General features: G+C 39.6%; 1 protein-coding gene across 3 annotated transcripts in view; it reads left to right on the top strand.

Annotated features, from left to right (window-relative positions):
• Gpat4 (glycerol-3-phosphate acyltransferase 4) overlaps positions 1-19,256 on the top strand; it is a 38,168-nt gene that overhangs the window by 9,687 nt on the left and 9,225 nt on the right. For 2 of the 3 annotated variants that reach the window (XM_027939261.2, XM_027939262.2), the window contains exons 2-5: positions 5,754-6,761; positions 17,127-17,196; positions 18,041-18,341; positions 19,105-19,179. In XM_027939261.2, coding sequence (XP_027795062.1) covers positions 6,597-6,761; positions 17,127-17,196; positions 18,041-18,341; positions 19,105-19,179 — 611 coding nt within the window. In that variant the 5' untranslated portion in view covers positions 5,754-6,596. Of the gene's footprint in view, positions 1-5,753; positions 6,762-8,145; positions 8,174-17,126; positions 17,197-18,040; positions 18,342-19,104; positions 19,180-19,256 lie in introns of those variants that run through there. The other variant, XM_071610182.1, reaches the window with a different exon arrangement.

Here is a 19,256-nt window from a genome sequence, read left to right as displayed (position 1 = left end):
AGGAAATGAAAAACGTCATGCTAAGTGAAATAAGGCAGACTCAAAAAATCAGGGGTCAAATGTTTTTTCTCATGTGGCAGCTAGAGCAAAATAAGGAAAAGAGGTAGTGGGGGATTGAACATCAAAAAAAAAAAAAAAATACAAGGAGTAGGTGGAGGTGGTCTGGAGGGAACAGGTAAGGAGAGGAAATGTGGAATGAATAATAACAAAATCATGTCATGTGTAAATAGGTATATACCGCAGGGCATTTCCCCTTTGTGAAAGCAGCAATCAAAAATGAATAAAAGAGCAAAAAGGAAGATAAGTAGAGGATTAAGGATTGGGGGTGGGGGGGTGGAAAACTGGGACTGAAATGGAGTAGATCAAATCCAACGAATGTATGATTTGGTCAAAATGAACCCAGCTACTACATATAACTAATGCTCTGATTAAAAAAAAAATTTTTTTTGCCATATTTCTGTTATAGCTAACTTTTTTTTTAAAAGGAATTAAATTTATTTTTTTATTTCTTTTTTTTTTCTTTTTTCTTTTTTAATTTTTTTATTGTTGGTTGTTCAAAACATTACAAATTTCTTGATATATCATATTTCACACTTTGATTCAAGTGGGTTATGAACTCCCATTTTTACCCCATATACAGATTGCAGAATCACATCAGTTACACATCCATTGATTTACATATTGCCATACTAGTGTCTGTTGTGTTCTGCTGCCTTTCCTATCCTCTACTATTCCCCCTCCCCTCCCCTCCCCTCTCCTCTCCTCTCTCTACCCCCTCTACTGTCATTCATTTCTCCCCCTTGTATTATTTTTCCCTTTCCCCTCACTTCCTCTTGTATGTACTTTTGTATAACCCTGAGGGTCTCCTTCCGTTTCCATGCAATTTCCCTTCTCTCTCCCTTTCCCTCCCACCTCTCATCCCTATTTAATGTTAATCTTCTTCTCCTGCTCTTCGTCCCTACTCTGTTCTTAGTTACTCTCCTTATATCAAAGAACACATTTGGCATTTGTTTTTTAGGGATTGGCTAGCTTCACTTAGCATAATCTGCTCTAATGCCATCCATTTCCCTGCAAATCCTATGATTTTGTCATTTTTTAATGCAGAGTAATACTCCATTGTGTATAAATGCCACATTTTTTTTTATCCATTCGTCTATTGAAGGGCATCTAGGTTGGTTCCACAGTCTTGCTATCGTGAATTGTGCTGCTATGAACATCGATGTAGCAGTGTCCCTGTAGCATGCTCTTTTTAGGTCTTTAGGGAATAGACCGAGAAGGGGAATAGCTGGGTCAAATGGTGGTATAGCTAACTTTTTAAAATGAGCACTTGCTACTTTCTATGCGTGTAGTATTTTTTGGATTATGGATTTTGTGTTCTACTTTGAAATAATCTTTAAAGCTTTCTGAAAGTTTGGTATCTAGAACTGAAGATAGCCCACTGGGTTTCTTCTGATCCTAATGAAATAATATGTACTGTTTATTTGTATCTAATATGTGGCAGACATTATACTTGGTGTGCTTTAAAAATGCACGTGTGTTATCCTTTTGTTCCTGTGACCAAAATACCTGACAAGAACAATTTAGAGGAGGAAAAGCTTCTTTTGACTTATAGTTTCAGAGGTTTAGTCTATGGTGGGCCAACTCCATTTCTCTGGGCCCAAGGTGAGGCAGAACATCATGGCAGAAGGGCATGGTAGAAGAGTGCTGTTCCACTCATGGCTACCAGGAAGCAGGGGTGAGGAAAGGGGGCTGCAGGGAACACTTAGTGACCTGCCTCCTTAGCCACACCCCTACCTGCCTACAGTTACCACCTAGTTAGTCCATTTAAGTTAGGATTAGGTAAGACCTCTCATAATCCAATCATTTCATGTCTGAATATTCCTACATGAACATAGGATCTTTGTGGGGGCGTTACTTTATATCCAGTCCATAACAGTATATATTCCTATGTAGTCTTAAGCATTTATTTTTAATGAAATGGCATTTCTTTTTAACCTTTCAGATTGGTACTTGGCATCTCTGGACATATTCTGACAGTCATGGTTTCCTGAATTAGAAAATGTCTCAAAGAGTTAGCTGGGAAGTATTTGATCCTGCAATTAGGAAAGATAACAGTTTCTACCACATACTTGATGAAGGGGTGTAGAGGCCCTAATTATTTATTTATGAATGTCACTGGGAATTGAACCCAGGAGCTCACTACCACTGAGCTACATTCTCAGCCTTTTTTTTTTTTTTTCCGATAACAAGGCCTCAAACTTGTCCTGCCTCAGCCTCCTGAGTCACTGGGATTAGAGGGTACACCCCCAAGCTCAGCTTTGAGGTCCTGATTTACGTTAAGTTTCCTCTAATTTTTCCTCTTGGGCTCTGTTTTTTTCCAAAATCTTGAAAATTGGGCAGGGGATAGATATCACTCAGTAATAGAACACTTCACGAGAATGTGTGAAACTCTGAGTTCAATCCCCAGTAGTGCAAAAATACACAGAAACAAAAATCATGAAAATTTGAAATTGTGACTTTATATATGTTTACTTGCTTGATTGTTTTCTCTAGGAATATTTGTTCAACAATAATATCTAACCCTGGAATAAATATCTGGCACATGGTGTGTGCTCAGTGAATATTTGTTGAATTGAAGAACTAGTCACTCCAAGAACTGAGGCCATCTGGAGGCCTCCAGGCTTAGATTTGCCATTCAGCAGGTTGAATAGTTTAGTTGGCCTGGAGATGGGCTCTGTTGCCTTCCTAAAAGGTTCAGAGTTAGTTGGCTCTTATGTTTCTCTCTGGAACATTTGAGCTGTTGAGGCAACTTTGGTCCAAATGATTCTTCGTGAGTTTAGCTGGAATCCAGATGTGGAACTTAAGTTATTTCTAGGAATTAATGTTTTCCCCTACTTCACACTTTTAAATAGTCATGGTTATATTTACCTGAGTTAAAGTAATATCCTCTCCTAAATCAGCAGTTATCCAGAAATTGTACTTTGATTGAATTCTTTTCAGATGTGAGTAGAGTTTTGATATTTCCAGACATCAAAGTCTGTATTAAGGGGTCCATGAGACACCAGATACCTCTGGCTTTAATTATTTTTATACTAATTCCCAAGTTGTTTGGAAGCTTATTTGATAACCAGTCCCAGTTTGCTTGCTGTTTCCTCTACTTCTGAGAATTTATGTGAAGATTAATGTTGGCTGGATAACTTGTTTGGCTAGTTTCCTGTTCTCTGAGAGGCTGGCACTCACAAATGTGAACTCAGGGTGCGGCGGGACAACGTGGGGAGAGGTCACTACCTCTGGGGAAGGAAGGATCAACTGTGTCATGGGTTGCAAACTTTCTGTAAAGGGGCAGATAGTAAATATTTTAGGCTTTGTAGGCTGTGGTCTTTGTTATAATCTTTTTAAAATTCTCTCATCTCTTTAAAGACGTGAAAACCATACCTATCTCAAGGTAAGATATGGATCTGTCTCAAGATCCATATAAAACTGGCCATAGCTAGAGTTGGCCCACACATTGTGATTTGCCAACCCCTGAACTAGGTGAAGAAATTAGTTTGTTGCTACATGTGTTTATTGTTTGGGGGACATTAACCCAGAATAACATTGGGAATTCTCAATTGATTGTGATTCAAAGAAGAGCCATCAAAACTTTGGCATGTGGCGTCAAAGTCGCCCTAATGACAGTCACCCTGGGTCCCTGAAACTAAGAGTAACCTTGGCCAGTGGGACAGAGGTTTCTTGCTGCATCTTTCTCATGGGAGGGTTGAGATGAAAGACTGGAGTGGAGGTACAGCTGTAGAATTAGGCAGCGATCTGACAGGTAAAAGGAACACAGTGACGCAGATTCCTCAGCTGCTTTGGAATATAGTTAGAAATCTGGCATGCACATATAGTTTGGCCAGTTTATAAAAATGAAAGAGCATGTCTGTACTTTGGATTCTGAGAAGAACACCAAATCTTGATAAGTGAATCCAGATCTGCTTTGTGGTTTTTCTCTAATCACAAGAAGTTCTGTAGAGCAGGCCTGGCATGAAAGAATTATTTCAGGATAGTTTGTGAGATAGGAAGAGGTCAGAGACAAAGGCACTTGTCCTTATCCTATTCTACCACTGTGAATAATCTCCTAAGTCTCAGTATCCTTGCCTGTAAATGGCCTTGATAATAATAATTCTTCCAGAGTTGTGAGAACTAAGTGAAAACAATATATGTAAAGTGCTTATTACTCAGTGCCAATCATCTTGTAAGCATTCAGTAAATGTTAGCAATAATAATGAGGTAAAAGTAGAAGAAAATGAGGGAACCTGGGGATCAAAAATGGGAACTTTTGCTGGGGATATAGCTCAGTTGGTAGAGTGTTTGCCTTGCTTGCACAAGGCCCTGGGTTCAATCCCCAGCACCAAAAGAAAAAAAAATGGGAACTTTTATTTGTGACTCATTGTCACTGAACTGTCGTGTCCTTGTTGAGTATTTGATCACTGTGTGAAAAAGTGTTGGAGCTGTATAGAAATGGATCTGTGTCTACCTCTCTTCATTTCCTCATTTAGAAAATGGAATAATACATTTTGACAAATTCAAGGTAACCAAATGAGGTAACATGTTTGAGTTTATAAAGCATTGGACAGAATTTAAAATGAAGTCAGTACCTGTTCAATTCTTGAATTTCTAAATATTTTAGGACAGAGCTAGATGATGATTTGTGAGAAGCCAAAATCTTTTTGCCAGGGACTCGAGTTGTAGCAAGTGCCTAGCACATGTGAGGCCCTGAGTTCAGTCTCTACACCATGAGGTACAGGAGATATTTTGCCTAAAAGACTTGATAGGATACTCCCAGGTTCAGGACTTGATAACTTGTGATATGGAATGAATACTGTAAAATTGGAATGTTTTTGTGAGATATTCGAAATAGTGGAATTTTAAAATGAGTAGCCAGGGTAGGGAGATAGACTGCAGGGGTTTAATCTCTATGGAGGAAATAAAACACTGTTTTGCAATGTTGAAACTATGCATTTCCTTTTCTCCTGCAATTCTGTTCTAGGAATTTATCCTAGAAATATATTCACCATGTGCATTTTATGTACTAAATCTCACATGCATATGGTTATTCATTACATTTTTATAAAAAACAAAATGGAACTACTAGTAGTCTCTAGCTTTAGGAGATTGGTAACCTAGGTCCTGGTGTATTCTTAACAGTTGAAAACTATATATACCTGCAAAGAGTGCAACAGCTCTGCATGTGCTGATGGAACTATTTCCAGGATATGTTAAGCTAAAACCAAATAAAAAGCAAGGTGAAGAACAATGTTTGTTGTATGCCATTGTTGTTGCTGCCAGGCCTGGGCAGAGGAATATGACTTCCTTGTATAAGCAGAGACTATCAAGGGCAGATTATGAAGCTGGTACTATGGTTGAATCTTGGAGAACTTTGGGTAACAGGACAGGTAGGAGGGAGATTTACATTTCATAATATACCCTTTTGGTCTTTTGAAATGTGTCTTTTAGACGTGCATGTTCTGTTCAGAAAGTTTGAGTGACCACAATTCCTATCATTGGAGTTGAAACTAGATGGAATATTTGTTTTCCTCTCATCAGTGTTTGCCATATGTGGCCCTGCCTGGTTCCTCTGTCTTCAGTGGCTTGAGAAGCTGGCTCTGACGATAAGCTCATGGTGAAACAACCCTCCCTGCCCGTAAACAAAGCACATTGACATTTCTCCTCTTGATTTGTGTGACTGACAGTGTTTCTCTTTCCACCCCTAGATCTGGCAGCATGTAAACAACTTTTTGCCAAGGTCACCGCTGAAAAGGGGGCCTTAAGGGAGAAGAATATCGAGAGTACATCAATGCCAGGCGCGTCTGGAATTACACTCACCGCAGGCAGCATGACACATTCAGTGCCAGCATCTGTGTCCTACTGGAGAAGGTTGGGACTCTCCACGTAGGAGGGTCCTCGGGGCAGCAAGCACCAAGAGCCTCTCCAGAGGGAGAATGGGGCCAGATACGAACTCTCTACAATGAACTTGATTTTCAGCTTATGAAGGAATTTTAAGTAAAACGATTATTTAATTTCCACATATTCACGTTCAAAAAGCCTTCTGGGTGAAGTACTAACAGTCACCCTCCTCTACGGGAGTTTTCAGGATTTTTCTGGCACCAAGGTGAACTCTTCTTGGTACTTCTGGCAATACAGATCTGCAGGACAGATTTATCTACTGAATGCTCTGGGGCAGGAAAAGAAAGAAAACCTCTGGAAGCAGTATAAGTATAGCAGAGCAGAGACCCCTCCCTCGGTGCTCACTTGCACAGAAACTCAGTCTGGACTTGGATGTTTTAACTAAAACTTATCCTCCCGCATTCACTGTGAAGTCTCTCTATTCTGGGGAAACCTGGCATTCTTGGGCTGCTTCCTGTGGCCCTTTTGTACTGTCATTCTGCCCCCAACCCTTCTATACAAGCAGTTGAATGATGTGAACTTTGGAATGGAGTATTTTACTCTCGGAGGACTGACTTCCTTTCATAGGCTGCTGGTGTTAGAAAGGACCATCTGAAGGCTGTGATTTGTGCTTGGGGAGGAGGGCACTGGCCTGGCCTGGATCCTCCACCATGTTTCTGTTGCTGCCTTTTGATAGCCTGATAGTCAACCTTCTGGGCATCTCCCTGACAGTCCTCTTCACCCTCCTGCTTGTTTTCATCATAGTCCCCGCCATTTTTGGAGTCTCTTTTGGTATCCGAAAGCTCTACATGAAAACTTTGTTAAAAATCTTTGCGGTAAGTTGAACTGTTACAGTAAGTTTATTTCACAGAGGAAGGAGGGGGACATGCTTTTAGGCGAAAGAGTTCTTACCTGGCCAATGGCTCTCTCTTCATTGAATAGGGAGAAAGTGAGGAGAATAGGAAGTGGCATCTGGTGAAAAAAGAATAAATGTGTACTTTTGAAAGCCTTTGGCAGTTTTTCTCAGAGAGCTAAGCTGCTTGTGTATTTGATTCATGCTGAGCAAAGGGACTTATTCCATGACTCCACAGCTTGCCTGTTTATTTCATAGAGAATGGGGCTTAGAATTTTAAAAATCATTGCCAGACTCTATATCTTCTTGTATAACAGATAGTGGAGCACACAGCTGTAGCCAACATATCCCCTCACTGATAACCTTTTCTCTCCTTGGTTTATTTATCTTAAGTAGGTTCTTGTATTTTAGACAAAAAAAGGCATTTGAATTGTTTTGTTTCCTGAAAGAGAAGGATAATAAATTTCTGAACATATGTCAGAGCTTGGATCTACCACTAAACAGAACTAGTCACCTTATAGTGAAAACAAAAAGAGTGATATTTCCTGAAGTTGATCCATGCAGTGAGACTTTAGTTTTTTGAACCCAGGGACACTTAACCTCTGAGCCACATCTCCAGCTCTTTAATTTATTAAATAACCAGCCGGTTAATTTATTAATTGCAATGTCAGTAGTTACCAGATCTTCAAGAATTGTTTTCCACAGCTGAAACCATGTATACTTTTGAGAAATGCAGCCTTAATGGTAATAATATTGCAGCATTACTTGTTCATATGGTATCTTTTGGTTTTGTTTTGTTTTGCAGTGCTAGCCCAGGGCCTTTCACATTACTAGGCAAGTGCTCTACCTCTGAGCTGCACCTTTAACCCTAATTTATAGTCTTTAGAATAAATGTTTTACTTTCCTTTGGTTCCTTAGAATTTTGTGGTGAATAGGGTAAATATCTGCATTTTATCAATGAAGAAAGAGACAAGTGAAATATATGAAATGTTATATTACAGTGGAAATATTTTTATGTATATCATTGTGATATATTAAGTATATTCATGGTATTTTACAACCACTGCCTCTGTCTTGTTCTATTACATTGTCACCAGTTCAAAAAAAAAAAAAACTTACTCATTCAGCAATCAGTCCCTATTTCCCCTTCACTCAACTGCTGGCAACCTGTGTTCTGTCTCTGAGGATTTACCTAATATGGATATTTCATGTAAATGGAATCATACCAAATGTGCTCTTTTGGATCCGGCTTCTTTCACTTAGCATAACATTTTCAAGGTTCATCTGCATGATAGCATGTATCAGTGTTTCTTTTTTGTGTGCATGGTTAAATAATATTCTATTGTTTGTCTATACCATAATTCGCTTCAACTCATCCACTGAAGGACATTGATGGTATGTTTCCACCTTCTGTCTGTTGTGGATACTGCTGCTTTGAACATGTATATACCTGTATTTGTTGAAGTGTCAGTTTTCAAGACAAATTTTTTGAGCACCTTTTATGATAATGTCTGGAGTTATGGGTACGTGGACGTAGCTACCCTTGCTGCTCAGCAGACCTGGAGATCAGCAGCATATTTACTGCCTAGGAGTTGATTATGAATGAAAATCTCATGCCTGCTGTAGACTACTGAATTAGAATCTGTGCTTTTTTTTGGCGATGCTAGGCAGGAAGTATACCACTGAGCTACATCCCCAGCCTAGAATCTGCATTTTAAACAAGATACAGATTTTTTTTTTATACGTTAAAATCTGAGAAGTAGTTATCTAGTTGGTCTTTGAGCTGGCTGTTTTACTAATGTATAGTATCTATTTTAATCAGTCAGGAAAAGGGATTTTCATACATTTCAGGCCAAGTAAATCTTTAAAGAACACAGGATCCCTGTAGACAATATAAACATAAGGTAATATCATGCCCTTTAGTTGTGGAAAACATACACCAGGACAGAAATAGTAGAATGATAAACTTTTAGGAGACAACAAGGTGTGATATCTAGTAACTTTTATTCAAGTTTATAGGCAAGTGATTCATTCTTGGGCCTACGGAAATTGTCATTTTTAGTTTTTGTGTTATTTATTTTTGGGGTTGCTAAGCATTGAACCGAGGCCCTTGCACATGCTATGCATGCACTTTAACACTGAACTACAACTCCAGCCCCCTGAAATTGCTATTTTTCAAAAAAAAAAAAAACCATTTAATTATTTATATGTGGTGCTAAGGATTGAACCCAGGACCTTGCATGTGCTAGATGAGCACTCTACTGCTGAGCTGCAACCTGAACCCTGAAATTATTATTTTAAAAATGCATAAATAAGAATTATGATCCTAGTGTTTTTCTGTCTAACTTGGATGGCAGTGGATGAAATAAAAGGCCTAAAATCCACGTTTTTGAAAATGTCTCCCAAATTTTAAGTTCAAATATGCCAAGTAAATCCATCTCCTGAATCTTTATGTGTGGCGGTGGGGAGGTTAACTGGGGATTGATTCCAGGGGCGCTTTACCACTGAGTTAAATCTCCAGCCCTTTTTATTTTGAGATAGGGTCTCACTAACTTGCCAAGGCCAACCTCAAACATGTGATCCTCCTGCTTCAGCCTCTTGAGTGGCTGGGATTACAGGTGTGCATCACTGTGCCAGGGCTGTGATTTCTATTTTTTAAATGCACATTCTTGTGATTTTTAACATAGTTTATAATTATACAATGGAAAATTCATTAGGTGTTTAGTGTTAGGCCAATTTGTAGAACATGTAATCTTCAGCCTTCAGACATTATAGACCACATCTTGACAATCACTGATTTGTACATAGCGGTTTAGAAATGGTGATGAAAGTAACATGTATTTGTAAACTCAAGATTAAACATTTAAAATAGTAGGTGTTGGATGGTGGAATGTGATAGACATCATTATCCAAAGTACATGTATGAAGACACGAATTGGGTGCCAACATACTTTATATACAAACAGAGATATGAAAAATTGTGGTATATATGTGTAATAAGAATTGTAATGCATTCTGCTGTCATTTTTTTAAATTAATAAAATAAATAAATTAATAAAGTGGTAGGTGTTGAGGGTGTATCTCAGTCTTAAAGCACTTGCCCAGGAAGCATGAGGTCCTAGGTTCAATCCCCAGCATGGCAAAAAAGGGGAAAAAAAAATTTTTTTTTCTAAAAATAGATTTTACTTCCTAGAGGACTGGGCACATAAAGGGTTCAGAGTACCCTATAGTACCTGTCCTGTGGAGCTTCATAGACTGAGTTGGCTATACGCTAGAATAAGGGTTGAGCTAGAAAGGACTGGTGCATGCCTGCAGGGGCTTACGGAGGTTCTGGGAGAGTGTCCAGTCTATTAGTGTGTCACCTTTGGTTTCTGCTCTGAGTTGATTTTAATAGAAAACTCAATACTACTTTTATCAGTGATAATATTTGGTAGGAACTTGATTTGTCCAAGCCAGTGTTAAGCCTTGGAAAAGATGTATCTTGTGTTCCATGTATATATCTAAAAGACACCCATATTTATGGGTGATTTTTTTTCTGTTTTTGTTTTTATTTTATAGAGGAGTGTCAATCCCCTGTAAAGTAAATTACTATAGCAAACTGCCATATACTGGGTGACCTGTGAAATTTACTTCTCATAGTTCAGGAGGTTCTGAAGCCAAGAGCAACATAATGGCAGATTCAGTGATTGGTGAGGGCCTGCTGCCTGTTCCCAGATATCAGTCTTTCTGTGTCCTCAGGTGATAGAAAGGGATGAGGGAGCTCTCTGGGCTTTCTTTCTGAGGGCACTAACCCCATTCATGAAGACTCTACCTTTATAATCTTAATACTGTCCAAAGACCTCACCTCCAAATATATCACATTGGGGACTGGGTTTTAAGATTTTGGCGGAGGGAACATAAAGGTTTAATCTCATGGCAGAGATTTTCCTTCTACCTTTTTTAGACTCTTCACTTTTTTCTATATTAGGATGATATACGTAATTTTAAAACTTAAGATAGTTCAGAGATTATCTTAATGCAGTTTTGGGAGTAAGGGAGGTCTTGAGAGGCTGAGGAGACCTATTTGGACCTTCTAGGCTCTTGTCATGTTATAGAAAAAAATTTAAGGAGACCTCAGGGTTTTGTTTTGTTTTTTTTAATTTTTTTAAATTGTAGATTGACACAATACCTTTATTTATTTTTATGTGGTGCTGATCGTCAAACCCAGAGCCTCACATGTGCTATACCACTGAGATATAGCCCCAGCCCCATCTCTGGTTTTAGTAAAAATAAATTTTTATTAGAGAATGAAAGGTGGAGACATGCATTCTGAAGAATTGGAGCTACTTAAGAGTCAGATGCGCTTTTGGGGTTTTAGGCTGTTCTTTTAAAGAAAAGGGGTGGGCATGGGAAGGCATATGGGAACAGTGTCAGCCTGGGGAACTCAATTCTTTGATCATGGATCACAGAATGTTTATAGTGATCTGGTCTCCAGGACCTTCAGGCTAACATTGTCTCCTCTATCTAATAAATAATGTTTAGAATGTACCTGTATTATAGGTACATTCCCTTTGTTTTATCTCATTTGAAATAAAATACATCTCCCTTTGTTTTATCTAATTTGAAAATACATTGTATAGTCTAACATAAGCATTAATCAAATCAGGTAATTTTCATAAATAATTGAATTTACAATAACTTTAACATCTTATAAAAATTTCCCAGGAATTTGGGAGTAATGGAGCTATAGTTTCCTTTTCCTTTTGTCTTCTATCTTTATTTATTTATTTTCTTTCTTCACTTGTCTCTCTCCTGATATATACATTTTTATCATTTAGGGAAGCCTTTTGTTTTTTGTTTTGGTATTGGGGATTGAACCCAGGGTGCTTTACCACTGAGTTATATCCCAGCCCTTTTATGTTTTATTTTGAGACTCACTGAGTTGCTTAGGGCCTTGCTAAATTACTGGGCTAGCCTTGAACTTGATATCTTTGTGAGCTGATGAGATTACAGATGTGTGCCACCACATCCAGCAATATTTTTTAAAAATAACTTATTTGGGGGCATTAAGATGTGATTTAATTGGTTCTGGGGATCAAATCGGGGGCATTTCATATACTAGGCAAGTGCTTTACCACTGAGCTACATCCCTATTCCTCTAGGTAGACTTTTTTCCCTAAATACCCCACCCCCAGGTGATTCTGTTGTTCATCTTCAGAAGGTGGATCTGGATTACCCACTCTTGAATGTGAGCCTAATTAGTGATTTGTTTCCAAGAAATAGTAGTGGTGAACTTGAGGTGTTGCACCTTGTGATATTAGGTTTAGAAAAGGAGATATATCTTGTATCTGGCTTTTTCTTGGAACCCAGCCACCAGATGTGGCAAAGGTAGGACACCTGTAGGTGTCTCAGATCACAGTCCCAGCATCTCATGCACATCATGGTAGGGTGAACCTTCCAAGGATTCCAGTCCTCATTCTTCCATCCGCCCAGCTTATGCCAGTCCTATCTATAGTCTGTGGATTCTTGAGCAAAATAAATGATGCCACTTTTTGGAGAATAGTAATGTTACAAAGCCAGTCACTAGAGGCTATATATTTTACTGGTTATTATTACAACCAGATAAATAATATATTAATAGATAATTTTAAACATTCATCCATGTCCCACAGTTTATAACACCTTTATTTGCTTATTATATTTCTTTTCAATCTTTGATGAAAAATACACATTGATATTTTGACTGTGTTAATAGTGTGGACATTTAATTTTGTGGATATTTTCTTTTGTTATTAGACATTTTCACATTTTACTACATAATATTCATAAAGATTATTAAAACTGAATATATGATAGTTCGTGCAGTATATATACCTATGGTTTTGACAGACCTAAGCAGCTCTGGCTTAACAGCTCTTTTTCATATTTCATTCTCTATAAATAAACCCAGAGAAGATATTTGTATACCTGCCACTGGGGGAGATGAAGAGGATATAAGTGATGGGATCAGTGTCTGTCTGTCCCCTCTCTTGTGCTGAGTTACTGAAGACTATCTTGTGCAGAGAGCAGCATGTTGTCTTGGTGTTTTGCTTCAGATATCCTCTGCACAAGTGGTGATGGTATTTTTTGGCGTGGGAAAAGGGAGAGAAGAATGCCTGGGTAAAAAGGAGAAAGATGAAAATAAATGACCTGAATTCTGCCTGAGGTGAAAGGAATTGATCAGGTCAGTTAGAGAAGATGAGACTCTTGAAATCTGATCAGTGTTCAGCTCCAAAGTTGAGTATGTTGGTAGAGAGTCACAGAAACCGGTGGTGGTGGTGAAGTTGAATACAAGATAGTGGGATTGCAGTAAATGGGCATTTGTTTTTGGGTCAGGCAACCTTTACCTTAAATACTTTGGGCTTTCCCTGCCAACTCTAAAACTTGACCTCAGTCATTGAATTTTTCCATTTTCTATTTCTTCATCTATAGAGTGGGTGTGGTAGTTCCTGTCTCCCATGGCTGTAGTGAAAGAAGTGTTGCTAATTATGTATGTCTTTCCTACCCTGTGAGAAGTGCAATTCTATTATAACCTTGAAGGTAGGTTAAGGACAGACTGAAGGAGATGGAACGATTCATATCAGGGAAGTCTTAGGTTTGTTACTTCAGGTCTTTTCTCATATGGAGAGGTTGGTGAAGAGAAATACTGGGAGTTGATTAATGAAATGGACCCTTCATTGACTACCTGCTTAGTGCAAGGCACTCCCAGACTCTGACAGAATGCACATATGAGTAGTTGGCTCCTTCCTTTCAATGTATTTGTAGTCCCATTGGAAACACAAATATGCACTCATAACTAATTCAGCAAAGGTTAATTCTGATTGCAGGAATTGGGTAGGTAACATTTCATCTTAGATTTGGCATTTGAATTGTATCTTAAAAATGAAGAAGACAGAGCATAATAGAAGTGCAGTGAATAAAGATGAAAGTCTTGTTTAGAGACAGCACACCACACACTAGAGCAAAAACAACCAGTTTGTGAAGAAAGGGGGTAGGTTACAATATATTTTTTTCTCTTTCTGTTTTTTGTATAATATTAGGGATGGAAGTCAGAGCTCTGCCACTGAAGTGCTAATGCAGGCCACTAACCTTTGGTCCTCCTGCCACAGCCTTCTGAATAGCTGGGGTTACAGGCACATGCCATTTTATTTGGCCTGAATATTTCTTTAGTCATTGAGCTTTTCTGAGCAAGTGAATGACAAGATGAGACTCTGGAGGAAAAAAAAGCAATTAGTGTAACAAGAGAATAAGGGAGTGAATGATGAAGTGGCATGAAACAAGAGGTAGATGTGTGAGAGAGGGCTATTTAAGCAGTGACTTGCTAGGGTTTGGTAACATAGAGGGACCTTGAAAGCTGGAGTGGTTAAAGGGAGAGGTGTTACTCACCAAGATTGGGAGTAACACTAGAGGAGGCTTGCTGTGAATCAGGAGCAAGTGTGCTGCCTCTGAATCTGCTTGCTGCACTGGGAGGGCTGCCTGGACTTTTTCATTGCAAACATAAAGTTGGCACTTCTGTAAAATTAAGAATAAAGTTGTAGACTTGGCAGTAGCAGGAAGGAAGGAAGAGATGTGTTAAAGGTGGAGTGTTTGCATGGGAAATAGAAGGGGATAGATGATCAAAGCATCTCTTTTGTAAATGCCAGGTTCTTCAGTTTCTAATTCATGGGAAAATGCAATGGAGACTGACTGAAAAGAAGGGGAAAGTTTCTGCTGAGATTAGTTTTGCCAGGACTGTAGCTCTTAACTAATTTTATTAGTTCCTAAATTATAGTGTTTAATAGAATAAATAACTAGCAAAAATGCTGCATGAAGAACCATCTACATTTTACCTGCCAAGATCTCCATTCAGATTAATGTTACCTAAGATCACTGTATTGTTAATACCCTTAAATTGTCTTGGGCTGAAAGGGGAATATGTAATTAAATATTGAATAGCCTGGCATCTCAGTTCAGAGGAAGAGATTTTTATGGTGAAATGAATTCTGAAGCTAGGTTGGTTGGTTGGTTATTTATTTAGCAGTACTGGGAATTGAACCCATGGCTGTGCAAGCACTCTACCCCTGCCCCACAAACTACTTAAAGTGACAGCTCAGAGAATCCAATTGCATAGTTTCCAGACATTGCTATTGTATTGTGCATTGTCCTGTGGTATCATAGTATAAAATGTAGCTGGTCTTTGGGCCCAGTTCCTGTCACAGAGCTCCTAAAACCCTAGGAATTTGCTGAGTGATAGTAGTGTCTTTTATTATTTGCAGTGAACTTCCCGCTCACCAACCCTTTTATTTGTTCAGTTCTGGGGATTGAATTCAGGTGCTTGAAAACTGAACTATATCCCTAACCCTCTTTATTTTGAGATGGGGTTTCACTGAGTTGCTCAAGTTGGCCTTCAATTTGTGATCCTTCTGCCTCAGGCCAGTGCCACTGTGCTTGGCTCACATTTCACTCCTCTGATCACACCCGAGTTTATGCTAATGGTGTGACTTAAAGGGGGATCCTAAATATTCTCTGGATATGGGACTAGTCACCCAAACAACCCAGTGATTAGATTGTTGGGAATTTGAACCCCACCCACTGACCACTGAGCTCTTACTTAAAGAGGTGGAGAATCTCAGAGACACCCTTCCAATTAAAGCAAAACCCACAGCCTGATGTCATATCTCACCTACCTATTGCTGTCTAATGTATCAGTATTGTCATAACAGAATCAAATGTTTCTGTACTGAACATTGTTACACCAATACAGAGTCTTGGCCCAAATGTAAAACCTTAAATTTTGGTTGAGTAACCTGTTATCTCTATGTCTAGGTTTGTCTTGCCTCTTTTCTTTTTTTTTTTTAAACCTCTTTCCTTGTTCCAGAAAAACAGGTGGAATTTACCTTCCTCCATTTTAGGAATTATTTTAACATTTTTTTCCAGAAGAGATAATCCATATAAGCATAAAGCCAAAGATATCAGCTGTCAAATATCTGAAATATAGAAAATGGGTTGCGTTTTCTGGCCTTCAACATTTTTTGAGTGGATGACTCTTGAGAACCACCTTTTTTTTTTTTTTTAAGACAGTGGCATTTGAAGAAATTTCCATTTGGGATTAAGTCACTGATTATACTCATTTCCCACTTTTGGCTTTGCTAGATTATGCAGAGCAATCTAGCTGGTACTTGAGGCTCTACCAGCAGAATCTACATCAGATACTTTGGGCCAGGTGTGTTTTGCATTTGCATGGCACCATAGGGTTCTCTCCCGCCTTGCATAACTGTGGACACAGAATTTTGAAGACATCTTTTTAATATTTTCTTGATTCAATGTGGAAATAACTTTCTGTTCAGTGATAACATATTCCAATAGGAAATGAGTGAGCTAGCTCTTGTTTTTACCTTTCATTATGTGATAGTGGAAGGACTCCACCTCAGCCTCTGATTCTATTTTACTTCAGTTAAAAATGTTTTAATGAAGGTAGAGAGCTCCAGGACAGCCAACTTTCTCAGTCTCTTCTAGAGTTCAGAGATTTGAGTAATAAGACGACAGAGTGCTTTGTGTTTCCATGTTCTGTCACATGCATGATGTTGTTTGATCCTAAAAGACCCCCCAAAGTAAGAGGTGTCACTATAGTGTTGATCTTCTATTGCAGGTAAACAAACCAAGATTCTGAGGGGATGGGGAGATCTTGAGTAAGACAGCTAGTGAGGGCTAAACTTGGGCGTTGAAACTGAATGATTTAATTTGCAGTGCTGGGGATTGAACCCAGGGCCTCATATATGCTAGGCAAATACTATACCACTGAGCCATACCCTTAACCTGAACTGGATTTTTAAAATTTCCAAATACCCACCACATTTAATTCAGTGAAGCAGTCCCAGGGCTTTCTGTGTTGTTGTGGGTTTCTTCTGCAAAAAGGTTACTCTTGTTACAGTCCAGACATACACATTATTTAAGTCCTTTATATCCTTGAAAATTAAAATTGTTGCTTTCTGGATTAATTTGAAAAGATACTTGATTTTGCTAGTTGGGTACTGTCAGTTGGCAAGTTCCTTAAGTATACAGGGAAAAGAGGTTCAGGCAGTGAGAAACAAAGCCTGAGTGACTTGCCCAGGTTTTTGGGGTTTCCAGCTCTTTCCTCTCAGTAACTTGAAATCCTGGAACCTGCTTAGTGGGGTCCTGGTTATCAAGGAAGGTCCTGTTCTGAGAGGGGTGTGGGTCCCCTTTCAGAACGTGTGCTGCTTGGCTATAGTCCAATCCCTTTCACAGAATGGAAAAGGAGGTGCTCACTGATTGAAAAAGGATCTCATTCATGCTCTCATATTTTGCCATCACCTCCCTTTTCTCCCAACAGTGGGCTACCTTGAGAATGGAGAGAGGAGCCAAGGAGAAGAACCACCAACTTTATAAGCCCTATACCAACGGTAAGATTGTGTCTTGATTCTTAGCCTAAAAGAGCTCTTTGAAATATGTTCCTAAGTGCTTTCAATCGTACACTTAGTCTGTTTTCTGTTCCTATAACCTGAGAGTGGGTAGTTTATAAAGAAAAAAGGTTTATTTGGCTCTTCATTCAGGTGCATAGAGAAATACAGGGTGCAGTAGCGCACGCCTGTAATCTTAGAGGCTTAGGGGCGCTGAGACAGGAGAATCTCAGTACAAAACCCGCCTCAGCAATGGCAAGGCGAGGCACTAAGCAACTCATTTGAGACCCTGTCTCTAAATAAAATACAAAATAGGGCTGGGGATGTGGCTCAGTGGTCAAGTGCCCCTGAGTTCAATTCCCAGTACCAAAAGAAAAAAGAAAAATCCAGATAGCATAGCATGGCATTGCTGAGAGCCTGGCTGCTTCACGATGTGGTAGATGGCATCACATGGCAAGAGAGCATGTGTGAGGGAAGGAAGAAGTAAGGAGATGGTTACGTGATGAGAGAGTACCCAAGAGAATGGGGAGGGTCTGATCTTGCTTTTTGGAAATTAGTTCCTTATCTTGCAGGAACTAATCCACTTCTGCAGATCTGACTCCCCAAGATACCAGTGTTTGTCCTCTGATCAGACATGACCCCATGACCTAATCACCTTCCATGAGACCTTACCTCTTAAAAATGCATAGCTCTCAATAATGTTTTGAATCTTTAGGGGGACACACTTAAAATGTTGTTAAACCATAGCACACAGGTACCCTTCACTATTTAAAATGCAGTATTTGTACCCTATTTCTAACATGCTCCTTCCTAGCTTGCTGCTTGACCAGGGTGTTCTCTTTTGTAGGAATCATTGCTAAAGATCCTACTTCACTAGAAGAAGAGATCAAAGAGATTCGCCGAAGTGGTAGTAGTAAGGCTCTGGATAATACTCCAGAGTTTGAGCTCTCTGACATTTTCTACTTTTGCCGGAAAGGAATGGAGACCATTATGGATGATGAGGTGACAAAGAGATTCTCGGCGGAGGAATTGGAATCCTGGAACCTGCTGAGCAGAACCAATTATAATTTCCAGTACATCAGTCTTCGGCTTACTGTCTTGTGGGGGTTAGGAGTGCTGATTCGGTATTGCTTTCTTCTACCACTCAGGTGAGGGCAAGGTCTGGTGAAGATAAAAGACTTGACCTGCTTTCCCTAAGCCCGAAGCATGATCTGCCTATCTCTCTGTTTTGTTTTCCCATTTTAGAAAGAATAGTGTGGTTCTTTCATTTTTCAGTCCATCTGACTCTTGAAAAAAAGTACCTTGGTATGGTTATCCTTTAAAGGCCCTTGGATTCTCTGCATATCAGACGGAAATAGTAGGGTTTTATGAAGATAGATTGCTTGTCTAGATGGACTGAACACAGGGACAGGGAACATCATGTGCTTTCTGGCCACTGCTCCCTGGGCATGGCCTTTCTTCCTGAAGCTCGCCTCTCCAACACAGAGGCCCTGGCGATTTCTGTTTTTCTGTGCTGTGTGTTCCGAGGATGCCTTGAGACATGCCAGTACCTTTAGGCTCTGCCTCCTATTGCTTCAGAGAGGCTTTGCTTCAGCCAGGGTGTAAAGCCAGAGGGCAGGGGAAAGACAGCAGGACAGTAGTTGCCCAAGGGCAGAACAGCTTGCTTTAGGGTTTCCTGTCACTCTTAACTGCCTGATGCCTGAGGTGCTAGTCAGCTGAGAAACAGATTCATAGTTGGCTTCCCATTTGGAATTATAGTGATCCCTGGTTCTGATAGTCTGCTTGCATTTCTGGGTGGAACTCTTGCCTGGTCTTAGGTGCTCAGATCTTGCAGGTGGTTTTGGGGATTCCTACTTTCATTTTCACACATTCACTTGGTTTGCTGTGTTTCAATTTGTCTTCCTGTTACAGGATAGCTCTTGCGTTCACGGGGATTAGCCTCCTGGTGGTGGGCACAACTGTGGTGGGATACTTACCGAATGGGAGGTAAGTAGAGCACAAGTGCTCAGTTGTGGGGCGGTCAGTTCTGGGAATGGTGGCTGATACTGCAGGCCAAGCTACTC

Source organism: Marmota flaviventris, chromosome 3 (genome assembly GCF_047511675.1).
Source record: "Marmota flaviventris isolate mMarFla1 chromosome 3, mMarFla1.hap1, whole genome shotgun sequence".
Taxonomy (NCBI): Eukaryota; Metazoa; Chordata; class Mammalia; order Rodentia; family Sciuridae; genus Marmota; species Marmota flaviventris.
Note: the sequence above shows the minus strand (reverse complement) of the source record. Positions and strands in the feature narration are given on the sequence as shown.